This window comes from Megachile rotundata, chromosome 6, assembly GCF_050947335.1.
Source record: "Megachile rotundata isolate GNS110a chromosome 6, iyMegRotu1, whole genome shotgun sequence".
Classification (NCBI taxonomy): domain Eukaryota; kingdom Metazoa; phylum Arthropoda; class Insecta; order Hymenoptera; family Megachilidae; genus Megachile; species Megachile rotundata.
In genome coordinates this window covers 4503339-4527321 of record NC_134988.1, presented here as the reverse complement: position 1 = coordinate 4527321, position 23983 = coordinate 4503339, and the positions used below count along the sequence as shown (strand labels likewise).

General features: G+C 34.1%; 1 protein-coding gene and 1 pseudogene across 7 annotated transcripts in view; one reads left to right on the top strand and one right to left on the bottom strand.

Moving 5' to 3' along the window:
• The window catches only part of wge (BAH domain and coiled-coil containing protein winged eye), a 339615-nt gene extending 316687 nt beyond the window's left edge, over nucleotides 1–22928 (top strand). For all 6 annotated transcript variants that reach the window (XM_076532773.1, XM_076532774.1, XM_076532771.1 and 3 more), the window contains 9 exons: nucleotides 860–2679; nucleotides 5438–5726; nucleotides 7640–7849; nucleotides 10659–10973; nucleotides 11708–12106; nucleotides 13063–13291; nucleotides 13962–14382; nucleotides 15068–15584; nucleotides 16029–22928. In XM_076532773.1, coding sequence (XP_076388888.1) covers nucleotides 860–2679; nucleotides 5438–5726; nucleotides 7640–7849; nucleotides 10659–10973; nucleotides 11708–12106; nucleotides 13063–13291; nucleotides 13962–14382; nucleotides 15068–15584; nucleotides 16029–16241 — 4413 coding nt within the window. In that variant the 3' untranslated portion in view covers nucleotides 16242–22928. The remainder of the gene's footprint in view (nucleotides 1–859; nucleotides 2680–5437; nucleotides 5727–7639; nucleotides 7850–10658; nucleotides 10974–11707; nucleotides 12107–13062; nucleotides 13292–13961; nucleotides 14383–15067; nucleotides 15585–16028) is intronic.
• On the bottom strand, nucleotides 6001–7789 carry LOC105664316 (protein GVQW3 pseudogene; annotated as a pseudogene). The gene is made up of 2 exons (XR_013038448.1): nucleotides 7654–7789; nucleotides 6001–6793 (listed from the first exon to the last, which is right to left on the bottom strand). The product of XR_013038448.1 is annotated as a protein GVQW3 pseudogene (transcript).
• Nucleotides 22929–23983: the final 1055 nt, after the last annotated feature.

The window sequence follows — 23983 nt, the reverse complement described above, 5'->3', positions numbered from 1 at the left end:
AATTGCATTTATTTAATTATAACATTCATCAATTAGTAAATGTATCAAATAGTATAAAATAGCTAGTCAACTACTTTAATTAATTAATATGTGTCAACTCTGCAAACATAGTAGTGGTCAAATGAACAAATGGTTAAATAAATAAATGTGCACATTACAAATTTGTTAATTTGCAAAGTGTCAAATTTACAGATTTACAAATTTACAAATTTACAAATTTACAAATTTAGAAATTTACAAATTTACAAATTTACAAATTTACAAATTTACAATTTACGAATTTACAATTTCACGAACTTATCAACACATGGATTCACAAATTCAGAAATTTACAAACTAGCAAAATTCGTTATAGAACCAGGCTTTGATACACGAAACCCTTCAAAGTCCATAATAGGCTTGGTTTGCATAGGGAATTAATTCGATCCTCTAATCAATCAAATCAACTTCTCAATAACAAATCATGTATGCTAAAAACAAGCGTAATTTATTATAAGAGCCAAAAATTCAGTAATTTACATAAACTATCACATTCAATACAAGTTACAAGTATCCAAATACTCATGGCTGATGGTGTATGTACGTATTTTTTAGTTATTTTCACCAGCTACCTAAAAAAGATAGCACATATACAATGAAAAAACGAAGACCTTGCAAAAAAAATCACGTGGGAACTGAAGTAAACCACTGCGTAATTCCTACAACTATGAACTTGAATTCTAATAATCTACCAAACAACTAATTCAAACCAATTATCATCGACTCCAAAGAGCACTCAAGGAAGCTCCGAAAGCTCTATTGCAATTTGTAAACTAAATCCAAGAATAATAATAAGAAGAAGCAAAACCCATTTTTTCAGGCCGAGGAAGCCGCGAAAATGGCGGAAAATAGGCAAGTGGCAATTGCACCGGAAGACCTTGAGAAGGACACTAAATCACAAGCGAAAGGGTCCACCCAATCCAAAATGGAGATCAACTGCAACATTGATCCAGTTCCGATGCCCGAACCGCTTACGCGTCCGCAGATCACCGTGAAATCGTTTGATATGCCCAATATCGACTGCGAGGAGCAGCTGGAGCAAGTGGTGATTAAGCAGGAAGCTGAAGAGCCGGCGTTCGAGGATTGTCCGTACAGATGCGAGACGATGTCGATGGCCGAGAGACCCAGGTGTCTGGATACGTCGAAGAAGCACACGGCGGAGAAGTCTCACCCAGGGATTGAGAACGTGGTGGAGAAGTTGAAGAAGAACGCGGTGGCCGCTTTGCAGGAGTCGGCTCCTCCCAAGGAGGACGACACCAAGCCACGAAGACCGGAAATAACGCCCAGGAAGCTGGAGAACGGTCTCAAGAAGCACCTGCTGAGGTTCTGCGAGAACGCTCAGCTGGCCGAGAAGCAAGAAGCGCCTAGAGAGCCCGAGGTGCCCCAGAAGCCCCAACCGACTGCCGAATCCTCGTTCGACTCGTTGCTGAACTATCCCAGGGACTGCTACCTGAAGGACAACAACAACGACGCCAGGAACAGCAACAACAACATCACGACTGTTGACGAGAACCAGCCCGTCGTGAAGGAAGAGAAGACATCCCCGGACATTTTCGACGTGTCCCAGATGAACTGCACGGACAGCCTCACGCCGAAGAAGCACCGCAAAGTGGAGGCTGCCGAAGAGACCGCCGAAAATCAGGTGGTCAAACCAAGAGTCGCTGGCTCCAAACAGAAGCCTGCGGTCGACATCAGCGGACTGGAGCTGCTGTCGAACAGCATCGAGCAACTGGAGCAGCTGAAACCGGAGGGTCAGAGCACGACTTCTGAACTGGAAAAGTCACCCGTCAAGGGTAAACTGATGTCTCCCCAGACAGAACGCAATAATAACAACGTGGACAGCCCATTGGGTCTACTATGCGCTCTCGCGGAGCAGAGGTTCATGGAGGAGGTGGGCGACAAGGTGCCCCGGAAGCTGAACCTGGACAGCTCCGAAGAAATATCGCATGCTGGAAGGCTGCTGCTGAACCTGGGCAGAGCTGCTGCTCCGGAGAGGCAAGAGAAGAGGAAATACGCTGAGGAGGACTATGCAGGCTCGAAGAAGTTCAAGTCGAACGAGTTTGACGAGGAGGAGCCTTACCAGCAAGCTGGTGCTAAGGATACCGTGTTCAGGATGAAGGATAAGGTCAGGAGGAGTATGGAGTTCTGCGAACGATACGGGGTCGAAGGTGACCAGATGCTGTTGTTGAACAACGACGCTGTTGCCAGCAATCCTTACAAGGACCCAGAAGGTTTCGAGCAGTACCAGGCGAGCAATGGTGTGTACAGCGAGAAGGACTTCGTCGATGACAACGTCTCTGACTCTGATACGGAAATGTACTGCGAGAAGATGTCCGAAATGATCGAAGAAGGTCCCGACGGCATGGAGAGACGACTGTCTACCGGTGATCATCGCGACTGTCACGATTATAGCAACCTGCAGGCTAAGCTGGACGCGAAGAAGTTCATCGCTAGGAAAGGACATATGGACGATGACGCAGATTGGCCGAACATGGACGCCATGGAGCTGGATATGAGGGTCAGATTGGCTGACATTCAGAGACAGTACAGGGAGAAACAGAGGGAGCTGTCCAAACTGACGCCGAAAAAGGATGAGAAGAAGAGCCCTGGCAGGCCGAGGAAGAAAAGCCATTCTTCGAGGTAAATTTTTTATGTTTTTTATATAATCGGTTTGGAGTCTCTGACACAGTGAGTAAGTAGGGTTGTAGCAAGCTCGTGTTATGAAATTACTCGTGGGACAAGATAATGATGCGCACTGGTGGGACTTCTGACGCATACGCGCTAAAAACTAGGCGTGTTACGATGATGTTCTTACGTTCATTAAATATGAGATTATCGTTAGGTCCAGATGAAAAAGGTAGATATAGGATGTTTTAAGGGAAGAAGGAAGTTTCAAGGAATAAAATTAAATGTTATATACACAGTATTAATCAAATTTGTTACTTTTGATGTTCTGCATAATTTGCTTATTTTATGCGTATACATTATGTCTTTTTTTATATTTATTATATGAATGCTAACATTTTTGGTAGATGGTCGTGGGCAAGATGGTTGCAGAAATCTTATTATTATTGCAAAACGTTATATTTATATTTCGGTATACGTAGACTTTCATTGAATAAGTACACGTATAGAAATTTGAAAATTTAAGAATTCTTTAACTTATCTATATTCTAATTTCCAAAATCCTAAATTTGAAAATTTTCAGTTTCTCAAACTTTCTACCTGATAAAATTTGTAAGTCAATAAATTTCCAGATTTTTGAATATCCAAATTCCCGAATTTTTGGGTCCATAAATTCTTAGATTTTTTAATATCCAAATTCCCCAACTTCTTAAGTCAGAAATTCCGAGATTTTTTAATATTCAAATTCCCAAATTTCTAAAGCCATCAATTCCTAGATTTTTGAATATTTAAATTTCGAAATTTGCTTATCCTCAAATCCCTAGATATATAAATTCTGAAGATATCTAAATTCTTAGATATCTAAATTCCAAAATCCCTAAATACTAAAACTTTCAAATTCTTTTACCACCAAATCTCTGATTTGCCAAATTCTTAAATTTTCACATCCCCTCGTCCCAAATACCTAGGTTCAGAAATAGCTATGTTTTCAAAGACCTAGGTTTAAATTCCTAATCGAACAAATCCTTACATTAACGAATCCATAACTCGCCAAATTTTTGTGTCCCAAAATTCTCAACTCACTTCAAATTTTTAAATCCCCAAAAATTCCTAGTAATCGACGTATATAACCTAGGTTCAAAAATACCTATGCTCCCAAATACCTAGGTTTAAACTCCTAGTCCACCAAATCCCTATATTACCGAATCCATAAATCCCCAAACTTTGACATCCCAAATGTCTCAACCCATTCTACATTTTTAAATCCTGAAGAATCCCTAGTAATCATATAACGCATTTCCCCTTTCAAATGCCTCACTTTTCTTAGGGAAACCGGGTTTGCTCTTGAAAGTACATACCGTATTAACGTACGTACATATGTACACAATATATACATACGTGTATATTCATGCGCATACATATGAGCTCATGGTGAGAAAAATCCCACGACAGCGCGCCATTAAATTAAGGTTGATTTATTCTGTCATAGATCATTTCACGTAAATGATGTCTACATTATCATGTTTCCATCATCAGGGCCGTATCTACAACTTTTCAGGTGTTAGCCATAGAAATGAAAATCAGAACACTTTTCATAAAAATAAAATTGACTCATGAAGATGAAAGTAATATTAATCATTTGTAGAGAATTAAGTAAAAATACTTTTTCGAAAGTAGAGTAGGATTTCTCTTATAAGAAACAATAGAAGCAAACGTTTAAATATGCATATTATATTTGAAGTAACGATGAAGATAATGTTCATACATTTAAATAACGTTAAATGGAACACATAAGTAGCTTCGAGAATTTCTTCAGTATCATGTACGTGGTTTATTTATTTATATAGTTATGACATAATACTTCACCCTTGATACAGTTTTTACAGTACCTTTTCGTCCATAGTAATATGTTACTTTCGTCTCCACCGCGTTTTCCAAGACAGAAATAACCTACAAACTATATATGATTTATGGAAACTAACTATAGGAACTTGTAAAGATATCTGAGAACGTTCTAACAAATGGTTGGTTTAGTACGAATAGTTTAACACCTTCCCTTGCTATTTATTTAACAGATTCGTCAGTCAAGACTAACTATTCAGGGTTATAACATTAAAACGAACAAAGAAAATTAAAATGTAACTATTTTATATTCAGGGATCCTTGATAATGTAACTTACAGCTGGACCAAAATTTCAAGTTGCAGAGTATTCAAAATTTGAGTAAGGTTTGTCACATTTGAGCTGTAAGTGCGTCACGAGTGAAACTCGTCAAAGTACGGGAAGGGGTAACTGTGAATATTAAGAAGAAAGTCGGAGTAGTAGAAATTTACTTGAGTGATCTGAATTACCACTTCAATTTAACCACCACATACCATTCATTTTACAGTTCAGTTTTAACAAAACAAATATGCACGTGTGAAAGTTACCTAAAAACGTTTGCGTAAGCAAAAAAGTGTATTACTTTCGTGTTTTCTCTACTACTTAATGTACACATACTTGTTAATACTACCTAATTAGTTTCAGTAACTCATTTTGCAACGCCCTATGTATTATTGAAATATCTGATTATATTATTCGAATAATTCAATTATTTTAATACTAATATAATTCTTTTATTATAACTCCAACTGCTAGATTCCAAAGTACTCTACTCTTCTAATTTAATTTAGGTTTGAGGTTATTTAAAAAATTATAGATTAAAATTTCAAGTTGAATAATTAAATTTAAATGTAAAGTAGGAAAAATCGATATTTATGAAGTAATATTGACAGTTCTGAACATGGACCTCTTGCATCGCCACCTATGCTGGAGGCAATATCTTCTCCACACAAATCACCAGAACATTCACCAGAGGGAACTCCACCGCCGTTGACCTCGGCTGTATTGGCTATGCCAAGGTGTAACGTAAACTTGGTGAAACTGGGTGAACCGAGAAGTCATATTAAACTATTGGACAGTATACCGAGCATTCCAATCCCGGTTCCACCAGTGGCTTCACCCATTACCGTGCTACCAGCGAGCAAGACGTCGCAGGACGACGATGAAAAGAGTTCGGGAGGGGTGAGTTTCAAATTTCAATCTCTTTGCGTTAGCTATATCGATGGTAGCCAATAGCGTCAGTAAAAATGCGGTGTATCAGTGATGCACCAGTGACGCACAATATGGAGTATTGTTTGGGAGTTTGGTATTGGAATTTAAGTCAAGTTATTAGATTTCTAAAATTGAAAACTTGTGAATTTAAAAATCTTCAAATTGTTAGATTTTGAGGTAATTTGGGGATTTAAAAGTCTTTATACATGGTATGTCCTGAAAGTAATGTCAGTAAGTCGATTACAAATCATTTATTGAACTGCTCGTTACAAATGATTAAAAATCTTCAAAATAGGCTCCTTCTGCGTTAATACATCGGCTCCAGCGAGTCTTCCAGCTCTCGAATGCATTGCTGTAGGCCTTCTCCGGAATTTCCTTCAATGCCGCCGTACAAGCTCTTTTGATTCCGTCTACTGTCCTGAAAATCTTGCCTTTCATGGGTGTTTTGACTCGTGGAAACAAAAAGAAGTCGGGGGGAGCTATGACCGGGCTGTACGGGGGCTGGGGAATCGTTGGCACCCCTGCTTTAACCAAGTAGTCGGAGACGATAAAGGCGGTATGGGCCGGAGCGTGGTGAAACGTCCAGTTGTCTACCGATATGGTTCGTGACGATGTCATAAACTTGAGTTTTTGGAATATTTAGCATATCGGCCATTAAACGAACACTTAATCGTCGGTCTGAGTTCAACAATTCCCTCATTCGTGTCACATTGTCGGCTGTGGTGGTCGTGGATGGCCGTCCGGCACGGTCCTCGTCATCGACCTCTTCCTGACCTTTCAAAAAGGCCTTGTGCCACCGAAACACTTGCTGATCTGACAGAGCATCTTCTTTATAAGCTGACTTGATCATAGCAACCGTTTCCGTCGCGGTCTTTCCAAGTTTCACGCAAAACTTGATCGCAATTCTTTGTTCTAAAGAGGGCTGCATTTTGACTTGTACAGTGACACAAAACAATTCTCACGGATAGGCTCGTCCTCACTCTCCGGATGCTCGGAGCACCTTCAGCAGCGGAGATCTGTTTAGCTGACTTCCCGTACTACCAATTTTAACCGAAAAAAAAAAATTTTAACCGAACGTGAAGTCGCGTCACAATAAAGTCACTGACATTACTTTCAGGACATACCATGTATGATTTAATCACAAATTTGAATGTATGCATTTGAGAAATTTAAAAATTTGAAGTTTTTATGTTTTAGTCTGACAAATTTGAGAATTTATAAGTTCAATATTTCTATATTTTTATATTTTTCGCTTAATAAAATTTATGAATTTAAACACCATTTTATGGGATTGAATTTGAAAATTTTAATATTTTCAGTTTCCCAAATTTGAGAATTTAATATTCCTGTATTTCTATATTTTTAATTTAACCCATTCGAGACCGATTGCACACCGTGTGTGCAATTGATTTCCAAGGCTATAAGACCGGTTGCACACTAGGTGTGCAACAGTAGTAATGAGTAATTATCAATTATTCTGAATAAAATTGTTATCGAGGTACAACCTTATATCACCTTATATTACACACATGGTGTTCAATCCGCTTCACGCAATGAAAACATTCTAAGTAATTTAGTTTTTTTTTTATTAAAAATGAATAATATAAAGAGAAAAAGAGCTTCGCTCCTGGAGACCGTGTTCGAAAAAAATCGTCGTCTCGAATGGGTTAACAAATCTGAGAATTTAGAAATTTTGAAATATTCAAATTTTCAAATCTTCAAATTTCTAAATCATAACATTTAAAAACTTGAAATCTTTCTGCATACGCATCTCGAATCAAACAGTTATTTACATTTTAGAGTCTACCTTGAAAGTAATAAAAGTATCTTTCTATAAATTTATGAAACAAAAATCTTTACAGATTATACTGAAATGTTTGTAGATGGGATACGATACCTCGTCACCAGCACCAACGGTGGCAAGTTCGAGTTCCGCTTCGAAAAAGCGGAAGGTCGGTCGACCCAGGAAGTTGATGTGCACCTCCGGAAGTGTCAGACACCTGACGGAAACGATAGTCGCGAAGAAACCCAAAAGCAAGAGTTCTCTTGTTGGCTACTTGTTGTCGTCGAAAAATAGACATCTTCAAACGAAAGTGAGTAATTTTACTCTAAAGGAATGTTATCGATTTTTATGTAATTGTGGTATGAAACACATATTGTATTTTATTGACAATTCTTCTCAATGACGATATTCAGATATGGTTGTTTGTAGAATTGAGTTAATTTTTGTTTAAATGAAGTAGAAAGTATCTTTTAAAATTACTTTAGTATCTTTTCAATGAAATGAATTTATTGAAAGACTTGAAAGGATATCTGCACGTTTCAATAATTAAACTAAAAGTAAGGAACTTTCAAAGTACAAAGGAAATCTGACTTCCTAAAAAAAATATTACTATTCGTTCAGTTGTTTGAAGGTTTCCGTCACTCTTTTTCTACGAATTTCTCTTTTTAACGAATTTTGATTAAGTCTAGAATTACTCGATATAAGTGAAACTTCAGATCCGAAAGATTAGATGGTTTACATTCGCAACGATCTTTGTGAGAAAAATATAAGGAAAATGTGAAAATACGTTTAGGTCAAATTTTGAGGTTATGTATCCATCTAATCGTATTACTGTAATTGTTTCATATTTCGTGTAAGAACGCAATGATTACCTTTTACGTATAAGATATCAAGTTTGAATTTGCATGAGTAACGTGAAAAAACGAAAGTAAAAGTTTCACGGTAAAAGCCACTGACAATCCGCCATATTGGATTTTTTAGACATACTGATGGAGCCTTAAAGTACACCTAAAAATTCTTATTTATCTCAAGTCTAGTTGTAGAAAAATGTTTGTAGTAACTGAAGCACAAATTATGCACCACTTTCACAATAAACGGTCTTATTAAAATGAAATTCATGAAATTCCATGTTTCTCTCGGGAAAAGTCGCCATATTGGAAGAACCAGAGACATGAATACAATAGCAACTATTCAAAAATATCCTTAAAAATTACCTTAGAAAACGTATTCCTAAGATCTTTCAATGGTTTCTATTAATACACTGAAAAGAAAGGTCGTTGAATTGTTGAAAAGAAATATTTATGTAGTTTCATGACTTTACGTGTCAATATGACCTAATAATGAACGTTGTATCAAACGTATTACACCGGATAAAATATAAATTGAACAGTTACCGAAATATTCCCAAATAAATCGTTTTATATTGGAATTTTCCCGCTCAGTCAGCGTGCAGAACAACTCTGTTTACGAAGGTAGGTCATGTTTGTAAACACAGTTCTTGTTGGATGTCAGACATTGTTAACATGAAACATCCATTAAGCTCGCTCAGTAAAAGCTGTATATGTATATGAGAAAGATGTTGTACGGTAGATTCATTCAGCTCACTCGCCAGATGTAACATTGCTTGAACATATTTTTTAGGAACATTGAAGAACGAAATTTATTGTGAGCTAACGATCGACAGAAATAAAAACGTATTGGTACCCCTGAAGCGATTCGAAGAGTTTCTTCTGTGGGATTTGGTTCATTTAATACTGTACTTTGTTATGTTGACACAAATGAAGTTGCATGAAAGGAAAATTTGTTAATCTGAAAATTGTAAAGTTCAATATTAATAATTTCGTAATTTGTGAATTTTTTAAGTTTATAAATTTGAATATTTGATTATTTAGAGCTTTTATAAATTTGAATATTTAATTTGGTATAATTCTTTGTATGTAACAATTGAAGTATCTTAAAATTTAAAAAATTCCTTCATTTGAATATTTTAGAACTGAAAATTGTATTTTGCAATTTTGAACTTTGAGAATTGGCACATACAACTGTTTATAACTTTTGTAAATCTGAACTATTAATTAGGTATAATTTTTGTAAATATAAGAATTAACATTTGAAAATTTTTAAATTTTATTAATTTGAAAGTTTTTAATTGATACTTCCGAATTTTGTCAATTTTGGAAGTTTCGGAATATTCAATTGTTAACAACTTTTATAAATTCGAAAGTTTAGAAGTTTGAATATTTTAGAATATTTAGAATTGAACATTTACAACTTTTTAATTTTGAAAATTTCCAAATGTGAATATTTGTTGATTTATAATTTTGCAAACTGGAAAATTTAAAAGTTTGTAAACGCGATAAAAATATTTGAAAATCATTGCATTAGAAAATTCTTAAACTGATGAGTTTGAAGATTTAAATTTGCAATTTGAAGATTTTTGAACATGATTATTTAAAATTTTTTAAATATGAATATTACAGATTTGTCATTTTACAGAAGTGTCATTTTATTATTATAAAAAGCTGGACATTATTTTATCACATGAATAATTAGAAATATTTCATTGTAGATAATTATATGAACATAAAAGAAGTGTATTTATAAAAATAATTAATTTTTTACGTACTATAATAAGTACCTAGTGATAATGTTTTTACTTTAAGAATGTTAAAAAATTTCAAAGTCAACTATATTTTTTCATTACAACTGCAATTTTTTATTGAGATCAATTTTTCTGAATATTCCGTGTAAAAAAGTATATAGTATTGAAAATACTAAGAAATACTAACAGATATTAATATTTAAAAATCAATAATATATCAAGCATTTAAAATTCGAATCTGAGAGTTCAAAATTTTTAATATTCCATTAATTATTCGATTTTTTTCGTACCCCATTACTCTTTTACATATAACATTATCAAACAGCCATATTAATAAAAATGTGCATCTTTCTTTCCTTTTCATAATACAACTGTACATTCGTTAACAAAATACGCGACGAATATTTCTGCAAATTTTCTACCATACCATAATTGCATAAAAATCAACGTATATAAACCGAAAAAGTTCTTCAAAAATTATGTTCATTATAAATTATGATGTTGCGCTTGTGAACAGTACGTGGGCAAAACTGGCTATACTCCTCTGCCATTTAAGTCCGGGCTATCTTCCATGAGATCTTCATCAAAGAGTCACAAATCAGCAAAATCGAAGCCCAAGCCTGCGAAACAGACGCCATTGCACAATAAAAACGTGATTAGCTCGATTATAGCCGAGAAAGCAAAATTGAGCCAAGAGGTGAAGCTGGAAAAACATAGCAAGATGAAGCCTAAGCTGAAGGCTGAGGCCAAGGTGAAAACGTGGGAAGACGATGAATCGAGCAGCGTTGCTGAAACTCCGATACCAGAATTTACCGTTCAGGAACCGGTCCCGGTAATTGTTCAATTTTTCAACTCATTCGTTTATTTTATTGTCATTTAAATAGCAATTTTTTGTATTACTGTTCAGTTTGAAATCTGAGATTTGAGATTTGAATTTTAGATGTGTAGATTCTTATAGATTTTCATGTACTAATTTTGCATCTGAAATGAGTTTATTTAATTTTGGAAAGAGGACAAATTTTAGAAATGTTTTATGCTTAAACTGTGAAATAAATAAACCTTAAATGACACGTGCAGAAAATAATTTTGTTGAGTTTTATATGTAACGAAGTTACGTTAACTAAATGCCTCCGTAAATGAACGCTGGTTAGGTTAGGTTCTATTACTTTATGAAATTAGTTTCAAGGAGCAAACCGTCAGCGAAAATGGAAAAATTACATACAAACACACAATAATATATTCGTTAAAAGAGTCATTTTTTGCATAAAGAGGTAATGCAAAAACTTATCATTGATATCACTTCATTTGATTCGCTTCTCAAAAAATATTCTCAACCTACAATTTCAACCTACAATTTTACAAAAAGTTTGGCGATAAAAAACCGAGACATATATTCATGTAACAGAACACAGCTCACACGAATATGAACGACAGCTACATCAATCACAATCGAATGTTTCGACGGTTCGCTCCTCGATTTTCTGCGACCGATCGCGGTAACTGATCGCGCGCAGACTGGACCAACGCTTAGTTACGGTGACTGTACTGTATTTCTCGATGAATTAGGAGATTCCCGTGGACACACCAGAGAGCGTGGACACGGAACCGGAGAAGATCAGGCACGAAAAATCGAAGAAGAAGAAACGAAAGTCGAGTTCCTCGTCGCCGTCGAGGCACAAGTCGAGCGATCGGGAGAAGAAGGAATCGAAGCGTAGGAAATCGCTCGAGTGCCAAGAGTGCGCGAAAGCTGCGAGAGCGGAGAAGACGGAAATCGTGAACAGATGCAAATTAACGTCGGCACACTTGGCCATAGACCAGCTGAGGGTGTTGACTGCAATGGGCGGTCTATTTTACGCCGGAAGACTCAGTGCCGTCCAAGCACCTGACGTTTATGCCATCACACTGGACGGAGAACGTGGCAACAGACCCCATATCCATTCCAGAGAGGAGATTCTACGAGATGCGGTAAATTCCTCTGGATTTACACGATTTGGATTTACAAAATTATTTGTACACCTTCCTGCTACAACCATAACACACTTAAATCTTTTACGCTTGGAAAGTTAATATAGTAACTGATGTGGAGATTATGAGAGCGAAGGACTTTAAAAAATTTTATACTTGTTGCGCTTAAAGATCTTCACTCGAATTTTTGTAAATCAGTAGGGCATTTGTGGTACTGCTTTTTTTGTACATTTTAATGAAATCAGTCAAACTTGTTCAAAGTTGATGAAATCTGTGATAATCAAGAGATGATTATTTTCAGTCAGAAGTTTCTAATTAGATGGAAAGTAATTAGTTAAAAATTATTGGACACAGTCACTTTAGGTTATTTTTAAAATTTATTGGAATTAGATATCTAGAGTATTTTTTAAACTTACTGAAAACAATAGAGCAGATTGTTTTTTAAAGTTACTGCCAATAATGATTCAGAACATTTTTAAACATTCTTCAAAATATCTATCCAAATTATATTAAAAAGGATCTAAATTATGTTAAAAAATTATAAATATTTACATTATTTTGAAAAATGATTGTAAACAATTATATAAATTTTTGTAAATAATTATGTAATTTTTAAAAATTACTACTGAGAATAAATGTTCAAATCATTTTCAACTACGGTTCAAACTAATTATTCAAATTATTTAAAAAAAATTGATAATGATTATTAGATTATTCTAAAACTGAAAACAATCATTTAAAATATTAGTAGAAATCATTAAAATAATTGTCTACACTATTTTGACAGATAACTAAAAATAATTACTTAGAGTAGATTATTTCGAATTAGAAATCCTCGTACAGCAAAATTTGTTTAATGCAATGAACGTCAACTTAATTTAGTCTACTTATGATAAAGTTCACGTTATGTAGTTTCTCAGTAATAAGCTTAACGTTTATAATTTCTATCTTCACAGATTGTAGAAATTTGTCCCACTTCGACGAAGGAATTACCACCTGGTACAAGATTATGCGCGTACTGGAGCCAACAGTATAGATGTTTATATCCAGGTACGTCTGTTGAGCCGACGGAACCTGATCCAGAACTCGACGAGAAATTTGTCAGTGTCGAATTCGATGATGGAGACAGCGGAAGAATCGCTTTGGATGATATCAGGTTGCTGCAACCTGATTACCCTGTTGTTGGTACGTTTTGCTTATTTACAAAACATTGTGGAAATTTAGAAGATTTGATGTTAAGGTGGTCGTTGTATGAAGTTTATAGCCTGATTTTTCATTGTAACTTTACTTTAAGAGTAGCTTTTCTCTTGAATCTGTGTAAATAATAATATGCTTGAGGATGATCAAGTTTGAATATGTGGAAACATTTGGAAATATAGGGATTTCGGAATTTAAGAAGTTGGGAATTTAGGGATTTGGGAATTTGGGAATTTGGGTATTTGGGAATTTGGTAATTCAGGGATTTGGGAATTTGGTAATTTAGGGATTTAGGAATTTGGGTATTTGAGAATTTGATAATTGAACGATTTGGGAATTTAGGGATTTGGGAATTTGGGAATTTAGGGATTTGGGAATTTGGGAATTTAGAGATTTGGGAATTTGGAGATTTGGGAATTTGGAGATTTGGGAATTTGAAAATTTAGAAATTTAGAAATTTAGGGATTTGAGAATTTAGAAATTTGGGAATTTGGGAATGTAGGAATTTGAGAATTTGGGAATTCAGGGATTTGGGAGTTCAGAGACTTAGCTTGTCTTGATTTTACTTGTTAAGGACTTAACAATCATATTCCACAACATTCACCTATAATTCCAATTTTCTACGACTTCTAAAATATAATTATACCTAAAATTTCAGAATACGATACAAATCCGTTGATGTCGCTGGGCAAACGCCGACGTCAAACGTCGGTTTCGACAGAAGACAAACGTTCGTCGACGAACACTCAACCCATCGTTACATCGAACACGAACAACACGGTGACCACCGTTACATCCACGACGAATTGTTACGTTACATCGTCTGATACACCGTCGGTAGAAAGACACAAGTCCGATGATATGGATAGCAAAGAGTTGGAGGAATATCGCGAGAGGAAACGTATGAAGAAAAGGAGGAGAGACAAGTTGAAGAGATTACAGGAGGCTCAGGAAGGAAAGAAGAAGCACAGGAGACATAAGTGTTGTGAGGAGCACAGGAAACACAAGCACAGGAAACACAGGAAACATAAACACAAGCACAGCCATCATAGCAGTCATAGTGATGGAAGTCACATCAGGTTTGTTCTGTTTTATTATGGTGGCCAAATTGCTATTTAATCATGATATCACTAGTTGACTAATTAAGAGAAATCTTCCACGTGAACAATGGTTGACTGCTCTGTTATTAAATAACGAGAGTCGATTGTTTTACAATTTGATCGACTGATGCGGCACTTGCAGTTTACATTCATCAAAAGTACACAATTTATGGAAACCTCATTATTTTGCTTTTTAAAAACTGGTCAACTACTAAATGTCTAACTACTATTGACATAAATGGTCTAACTAAATGGTCAACTAAATGATCTCACTACTATTGATTTAACTACTAATGGTAAACAACTAGTATTTTAACCCCTTATCCTACAATATTGAATCACATTCATGATGCACACTAAGTTGAAATATGATAAACCAGACTCGTATTTTTACTGCAATTAAATTGTGGAATCGATTCCAATTATAATCTCTGTAATCAAGGATCGTTAAAGACAAAACGTGCTTAACATTTTAACTTTCTTTAGTCGCCTTGACATTATAACAATAATTAACTAGCTGTGCATGACACACCTGCACATCAGGTTTGAAAATTGTAAGTTAAAGTTAAAGAAAGTTGTAGAAACCTGTAGGTTAAGGGGTTAAAGTGTATTTCAAAGAATAACAAAAAGTCTGTAATACTAACAGTTCCTTTTACAACTTCAGCAGTGGGGAGAGCTGTTGTGGGCAGAAAAGCGAAGAGGAACCAGCGAAGGAGCCGGTGACGAAAATAGAAGAAGAAGTTGAAGAGGAGCCAATGCAAGAGGAGGAAGTAATCCCGGAACCGGTGAAAGAACCAGTTCGCGAAGAGAAACCCGAAAAGCCGAAGAAGTCCGACAAAAAATCAAAAATGCGTGAACGACAAGAATCAGTGGAAAGTCGAAGCAAAATGGCCGCGTTCCTTCCAGCTAGACAATTATGGGGCTGGGCTGGAAAAGGTTACAGACGACCTGGTGCTAAAGGCAGAGCGAAGAAGCAGTTCTTCAGGGCGATTCAACGAGGTAGCGAAACGATTCAAATCGGTGACAGTGCGGTCTTTTTATCGACTGGCAGACCGGATCGGCCATATATTGGACGCATCGAATCTATGTGGGAAACTTCTAGTTCTAACATGATCGTTAAAGTCAAATGGTTCTACCATCCTGAAGAGACTGTTGGGTGCCCGACAAACTTGAAGTATCCGGTAAGAAATGTAACAGAATTTTACAGTAAAGCGACATAAGTGAATCTTTCAAGTCTGAGATTTTATTTATTTAGAGTAATTTTGAGAATCTCAATAGTAGTTTTGAAAATCTGAGAATTCGAGAATGTAGTTAGAACTTCAGAGTTCTATCTCAATAAAAATTCCGAGGTCTTAAAAGTTTTTAAAGTTTTAAATTTTTCAAAGTAGTCTTAAAATCCCAAAATTTAAACATTTAAAAAATCAAAACATCTCATAAGTATCAAAATCTAAAAATGATAAAACTCCAGTGTCCAATTCCATAAATCCAAGAAACCAAGATTAAAAATGCAGCATATACTAAAAGGTAATTTTGGTGCTGCACCACTCAACAATTAAACTGTCAATACTTAAATCCTCTTTCAAATTTCCAGTTACCATAAGTTTATATTTTGTCGATGTTCCTAGGGCGCCCTGTTCGAATCCCCTCACATGGACGAGAACGACGTACAGACAATTTCCCACAAATGTGAAGTGCTTCCTCTTCAAGAATACACCGATAAGCTGGGCAAGGAGCCTCACCGTTATTTGACCATCTACGACAACAACGACATCTACTATTTGGCTGGCTACTACGATCCAACCACGTACCTGTTGACTATGCAACCAGGAGTTGTTTGAGAACAGCTAAAGCTGACGATTAAGTTAACGGGTGTTACTTAATTGTCGTCAGCAAAGATTACTGCGAAATAAATGAAACGCCGTGGTCGTCGCTACGCCACGCGCGATAAATCCAGCATTCTGGATTTATCAAAGACATTCGTGATCGTAATTTGGTACGATCCAGAAGACGTTCAGGGTCAACGAGACACAAGCGTTGTTTGTTATCGGCACTGAACGAGATACGTTTCTTCCTTCTTTCTTTCTTTCAAGGTTATTACGTTGTTACAGTCGTTGATTTTTCTCTTAATCGAGCACACAGTTGTTGATCGACGGATGTACCGTATTTCGTTTCAGTAAAGTCGAAGTTTGCAAATCTTCAAACGTTCCAAACGAACGTTGTGCAATGACGCGTTGTTTTAATTTCTGAGACTTTGACATTTCGTGCAAGAATGAGACTCGACGCGAACAGAACACGGAGAGCGTTTCTGTTCCATTCTCGAGCTCATTCATCGTCGAATGGACGATTAACACATAATATTATATACACAGGAGAGATGCAATATGTATTCCGAGTGGCATTATGAAAGCGCCAATAAAAATTTTATCGATTGTAAATAATGGCACGTAGTATTCTGTAAACTGTACATAAACCGTTAAGCGTGTATAATCTGTAAGCGTAACTCGGATCGCAGTCTGATTGTTAATCGTTAGACCGGTGTTAAATATTGTTGTCTGACCGCAAGAACAAAGAACACATACATACATACATACATGCGTATATACATACATATACACAGGAGAGAAAAGGTTGAGAGATTTATCGCGTACCTTGTATTTTGATCAATCGAAGAAAATGGCCTGTTCTTCAACACAGCCTCGAGCTTTTAGCGAATCTTTCCAATACTCTTGAAACGTACTTAGAACGACGCTTTGACGGCCTCACGTGTCATTCAAGCTCTTGCAACTTTCTCCATTTTGTATTTAACCTCTTGCCTTATATCGACACTCATTTAGAAATCTTACGTAGAGTAGTCAATTTCTCGTTTTCGTTTCGAGGAAATGTTTCGCGAACAAACCGCCATTTTCAACAAATTATCACGGTTGGAGATAAGTCTAACCTGACCTGATCACTGCGTCGCGTTCTTCGCGATAAGTTCGGTTGGTTTCAAAACATTTTGTCCTAACCTTCGAATCACGCGGTGCAGTGTAGTGACTGATTGCCGTCAAGGTGTTAATCACGAAGAGTTGTCTCTTTCCGTTTCCTTTTCTTTCTTAAGTTTAACGACGATAAGGTCGCTGGTGATACGAGACAAGGTGCTACACGATCTTTTTTGTTTGCTACGCTCGTTACTGTTTCCAAGTTGATATTTGCCGGACGGCTACATGTGAAGACATTTTTCTACTCGATCATTTTTCTATTTCTCCACGATGTTTCCTTGTCGGTGGGAAGAATACCGACTTCCGGTTAGATTCTTGTTGTTGGAGAGTTGACGGATCAATCATACACGGAAGTACGGTGCAACTTAGGCTTTCTCTAATTAGGCAAAAATATGAAGGAAGGTTCCATCATTTTTGGTCTGTGGAGAACTGATTTTACCCTAGGTTATCCCAGGGCTGCTCCTAAGACATTTCTAGATTTCCAAAATTCTCCTTAGAATATTTCTAGGATCCTTCTGTGTTTACCTTAGGTCACATCTAGGTTGCTTCTAGGTACATTTAGGTTGTACCTAAGTTCTAAGTGTATTTTAAGTTCTAGGTTCTTTCTGGACCGTTATGGACTATATCTTTTTCAACAATCCATCATAATTCTCCAAGATTCCAAAATGTTATGCTATAATATAAAGATCTTAATAATCTAAAACTCACTAACCTCATCTTAGTCTTTCAAAATCCCAAGGTTCCAAATTCTCAAAGTCCCCAACTCTTGAACTTATAAAATTCCTTTGTATATTTCCTAAGTTCCTTAGCCATTTCCTATGTTCCTAAACTATATCTTCTTTAGATATCAATATTTCCTTTAGATTTCTTTAGGGTTCTCTTAGAGTTCACCCTAAATTCTATCATGATCCTCTACATGCTTCTATGATCTTGATCTGAGTGGGTTCCTAGTATCATTCCTAGTCTCCTATTGTAATCCTTAATTTTCTAATGTTGTTCTTAGTTTTCTAGTATTATTCCTAGTTTCCTATTGTTATCTTCCTATCTCTCCCAATCCTGTATGACCTCCCTTTAGAATTTAAGTTTTCCTAGGGTTTCTTCAGGCTCTCCCCAGAGTTAATCAACGGCAAATGGTGAATTTCTTCATTTATGCTTGTTTTTAACCAACGAAAGCCTAAGTTGCAGTTCATTATACAATCATAACTGGATATTCCACCGACTACTCATTCACGAGTCGAGATGCCGCGTTCACAAGCGTGTTTCTCAGCCCTTGTTGCGAAACAAGGCAAAATTTTAGTACAAACTGCGAATACAATAAATAGCCACGCATTCTTCTGGTTAGATTTCATCTCGACGAAATGAACGATTCTCTTCGGACGAGATCCGAAGGAAGATAAACGAAAAATGAAATAACAAACGGAGTACTTATAATATCATGACGCGTACGATCGTCGTCGTGTAAATAGAGCATCGTAAGTGTACGTGGTCGATGAGCGGCATGTCTTAGACACCCTCGCCGATTCCCATAGAATTCTATTTCTACTTCTATTTCTATTTCTAGCGTTACGTAGGTTGTTATCTTCTGAGGTCGATCGATTCGATCGCGCACAGTGCGTACAATCTGTACATGACATAGTATTTTTTCAATTTAAGAGCAAAGAAAATCGAGACGGGGGTTAAACGAAACAGAAAAGTAAAAAAAATAGACGAGACGAAGTATAGTCGAGAGATTCGTCGAGTCGGTGCGATTCATTTGGGAGAGCACTGTAATCTACGAGATGATTAACGTTTTATCGCGCAAAAAAGGAAAAGTGTCGTTTTGATACGCTTTGATTCTGTGCAGCCTACTCATAGACAATGTAGACGAGGCACATTCGCTTGTAGATTTGTAAATATCTTAGTTTCTAGGTGGATGGAGATAAGTGTCAGTGTCCCTGGCCTTTTTTTTATACCTTCTCGATCCGTCGTCGATCGGAACGATACTACGTTTCGCGACAGTAAAGAACAAAAAATGACAAAAACAAAAAAAAGAGACATTCAACGAGCGCACGTTATTGTACATATTATATAAGCATGGTGGAGAAAAGACACCGACGTTTTGCGATGAAACTTCTACCATTCAAAAATAATAGAGTACTTAGCAAATTTCGTGTACGCTTTGAACACAAAGTTTTGGACACGGGTAACTTTACTGTAACACGGAAATACGTACTAAGTTGTACCGAAACAAAATTTTATTATTTTACGAATATATTTAATGCTACAATATATTTAATATGTATAGTACATACTACAATAGTATAATATATTATAGTATAGGCTATAATATATTTAATGTTGAAGCAGAGGCAGGTACGTCTGTACCAATATGGCGGTACTCGTGAAATGTTGACATAGCAACAGTGTAGCATATGCTTAATTTCAAAATTAAGAAGTTAAGAAATTAAAAAAATTTGTCTATTTCTTACTTTTTAAATGTCCAGATTTGTAGGTTTCCCAAGTTGGCAGTTGAACAGCTTGAGAATTTCAAAAGCTTTCATTTCTGTAGTTGTTAATGATGTGAACTTTTATATATATAAATTATAAGTCTGTGGATTTGTAAATTTTTAAATGCATAAATTTGTGTATTTTTGTATCTGTGGATTTGTAAATTTCCAAGTGCATAAATTTGAGAATTTATAAATCTAAATTTGTAAATTTTCAAATATATAAATTTGTGAATTTGCAGATCAGTAAATTTATACATTTGTAGCTTTGTAGATTTATGAACTGGTAAATCTACAAATTTATAATTTTGTAAATTTACAGATTTATAAGATTCTAAATGTCTAAATTAATGAAACTGTAAAGCAGTAAATTTGTTCATTTATAAATTTAAAAGTTTAAGAACTTGAATATTTAGCATTAGCAAATATGAATACATAACAGTATTCTTTAAAGAAATATTTTGGAAATAAGCTTGAATATAAAGCATATGAGCAATCATTAATCGTATATGACTTTATTATAATACGTTATAATATGTTAGGGAGTTTTAAGTAATTAATAGACAAATTCAACAAGAATTTTTTAAGTGCAGTTAATTATTTGTTCAATTTGGGGTACTTCATCAACTTTTAAAATTGAATGTTAATTTTTTAAAATTGAATAGAACACTTGATGCTTTGGAGATTTCTAATGTTAGAAATCAGTGAAACTTGAAAGTAAAATGCTACCTTCCTAGAATATTACGCTTTAAATTAATATAGAACAATGGTAGAAACAATTTAAAAACAATGTTTAATGTTTTTTTTGTTCTTATTATTATACAAAAATCTTCTTTGCCTGAATAACACTTACTACGATTTTTGTAAGTTCTTTATAGTATTATGGAGGAATTTATGTAAATATAAGAGCATTTATACAAAGCATTTTAAAATTAAGGATACAATAATTTGAGAGGATATAATACTCACTGAAAAAAGTTAACAAGTATCTAATTATGTTAAGTTAAAACAATGGCTTGGAAATTTTTTTATCTTTATTTTGATCTCCTATGAATGACACTGATACGAAGATTAACAAAACAATATTACACATTTTGTTGACAATGTGGTTCTTCTCAAGATTTATTATTTTTAAATATTTTAAATTCGTATGTGTATGTATATTCCATAGGAAGATGGAGATAAAGATAACGTAATTTTTTATGATTACAAGCAATTATATATCCTGTCGAAAAAGATATTCTATTGTATTAATATGGAAAATTGGACCGTTCAAAAAAAAAAAAGAAAAAATTAAAATGCTGCTGAAAAGAGAAACAAATAAATATCTCTAAGGCTACAAAATATTGTATTTCTGTTGGCTAAACCATACATAAATGCATATTTGCCATTTTTCTGTTGTAATAATAAATGAACACTTAAATTTGAGTTTAGTGAAAATGTTTCATTGGTAATAATATAATATCAACTAAAACTAAGTTTTATGTATCCATCAAATAAGAAATAATTGTTTGACGTCTATTTATTGCAAGCAACTGAATAATTTAGATATTTGGAAATTTACAAATAGCCAAATTTACATATTTTTAAATCTAAAAATTTAAAAATTTACAGGTTTAGATATGCAGACATTTCTAATTTTGAAATTCACATATTTTATATCAAACTAATGATTTTAACAATTTTAGAATTTTTACTTTCACTTTTACTTTTACTTTTAAAACGTTTGAAATTCATAAACTCAAAAATCCAAAAGTTTAATATAAAAATAACAAATTTCCAGATTTCCAAATCTGTAAATCTGCAAATCTACAAATTTATACATTTACAAATTTGCAAATTAATGATATTCAAATATATTGAAATTAAACATTTGAAAATTTCTATATTTTTCACAATAAAATTTTTCAATTAGTAAATTTGAAAGTCTAACTATTTAGAAATCCACAAACTTAAACATATGAAAATGCAAGTTTCTCAAATTTATAAATTTCCAAATCTACAAATTTACACAGTTATAAGTTCACGTAAAAAAATTTTTAATTGAGAAATTTCTCAAATGTAACCTTTAAAAATTAATATATTAAATCAGTTAAATATATCGAAATATTAAATTTAGAACACACAAATTAAAAATTTCCAAGTTCTCAAATGTTTGAACTCAAAATCTTGGAATTAAAAACATTTTCCAAATTTTAAAATATAGACGTCCACGAAACTTGACGATGCAGTCCATTGCTATAAACCCCTAACTTCTTAAATCTCTTTTTTTGAACATCCTATACAATACAATACTTTGAATATTGTCTAATTAATTTCTTCTAAAATTCCATATCACAAAAAAGGACTAAATTTCCAAACCGTTTTCTGGAAGTACCATATTTATACGATCGAAATTTTCAAGCCACTCTGTACAAAAACCGCGTTACAATAGGGTTACCTCTATATCTTTCCAACAGAATACAATACTCTTCTTTTGATAAGGTAATTGTTGCCGCACGAGCAACAAAAGAGCTCCAATATCTTATCTAAAAGTAACTATTTCATAGTAAAATATAACGCAAAACAAGGATCGACCCTAATACTTAAAATCCATAACCAGTGAAGCGACGTATTAACTTTAAGCTAGCTAAATAAGAAAATTAATCGCTTTTATGATAATTAGGCAATAAACGTAATTTATATAGCGAGTACTCTAATACTTTTGGATGGTGGTGTATATACATTGGTGAAAAAGGGTGAAAAATTAAAATGGTATGTTGGACGTTTCTTTCGATAAGTTTAACCCTTTGAGGACGATGAAGAAAAAGTCTTCGTACATCTTGTTAAAACTTATTTTAACATTGTATAATTTCTACACAAGCGATGAATAAATAATATCCACATTATTTTACGCGGTCTGTCTTAAACGTAATGAGATTGATTGTTCCAAAATTTGTAAAACGGTGGAACAATCATGCCCGCCAAAATGGCGGATTTTAGATTTCTTATTTTAAGTTACGAAAATTATTAACATGCTTTTGTCGAAATATATACTGACTTTTGTCGAGATGAAGAATAATTCTATATGTTAATTTATTTTCCATTCCTTCATTTATTTATTTTTCATTTAGAGGTATAAGTTCGACGTTAAATGATTATTCATATGTTTCTGATGCTCTTTATTTTTATACACGAAATTTTATTAATATTATACTTTATTTTTCATGCAATTTACATAAATATAATTATATATAATTTTCAAAATGAACAGAAGGGTATTTTGTCAGCTATGGAACTGTGCACAGGGTGTGAAATTTTAATTCTGAAAATTCAGTCTGATTATTTTTGCAGCAGACTGTACGTTAAGAAATCTTATATTTATAAAACTTAATTAGTATGAAATCTCATATTTATTGTTCGTATAAACGAAAATAATTTATGCGAATATTCATAATTGAATTAAGTGATCGAACATTGCATCATTTAAATAAGGTATTTGTTAGAATTAATGTGAACTATTTTTCTTTACATATTATATATTTATTAAATATGTGATGTACTTACATATGTACGTATATTCTACATATATGTACAATGTTAAACAATCTTCAGCTAAGTATACGGAAATTATTTGAGCGGGTAGATACAGGGTGTAAAAAATATTATCCTGCGGATTTTGAAACTGATTTAATTTTTTGTTTACAAAAAGCATTGATTTTTATCAAACTTTGTAATATAGAATTTGGATAAATATTTAACGCATATTTTTGTTATTTATAGTTCATGATGAAGGGGTAACGTCTGTCAATGTTTTTGAATATTCGGTAAACTATTTATTAAAGAAAAATATGCACATGTGTGAGATTTAAGTAATTTTTAAGAGTAAATTCTTAATGCTTATATTGTCATATTATGTTACTATAATTCTTACAGCTTTACTTAAGAATTATTAACATACATTAAAAATTAGCTTCTTGAATAAAATATTAAATAATGTTAATAAAAATCGATTTACATCTCCAAATTTAAGTTACTAAAAATTGTTGCTACTATCAATATTTTTTTTATGCAAAATTCCAATAACCTTTGTGTCCTTTGCGAGAATAAAAATCTTTCAATTTCAAACTGAAATTC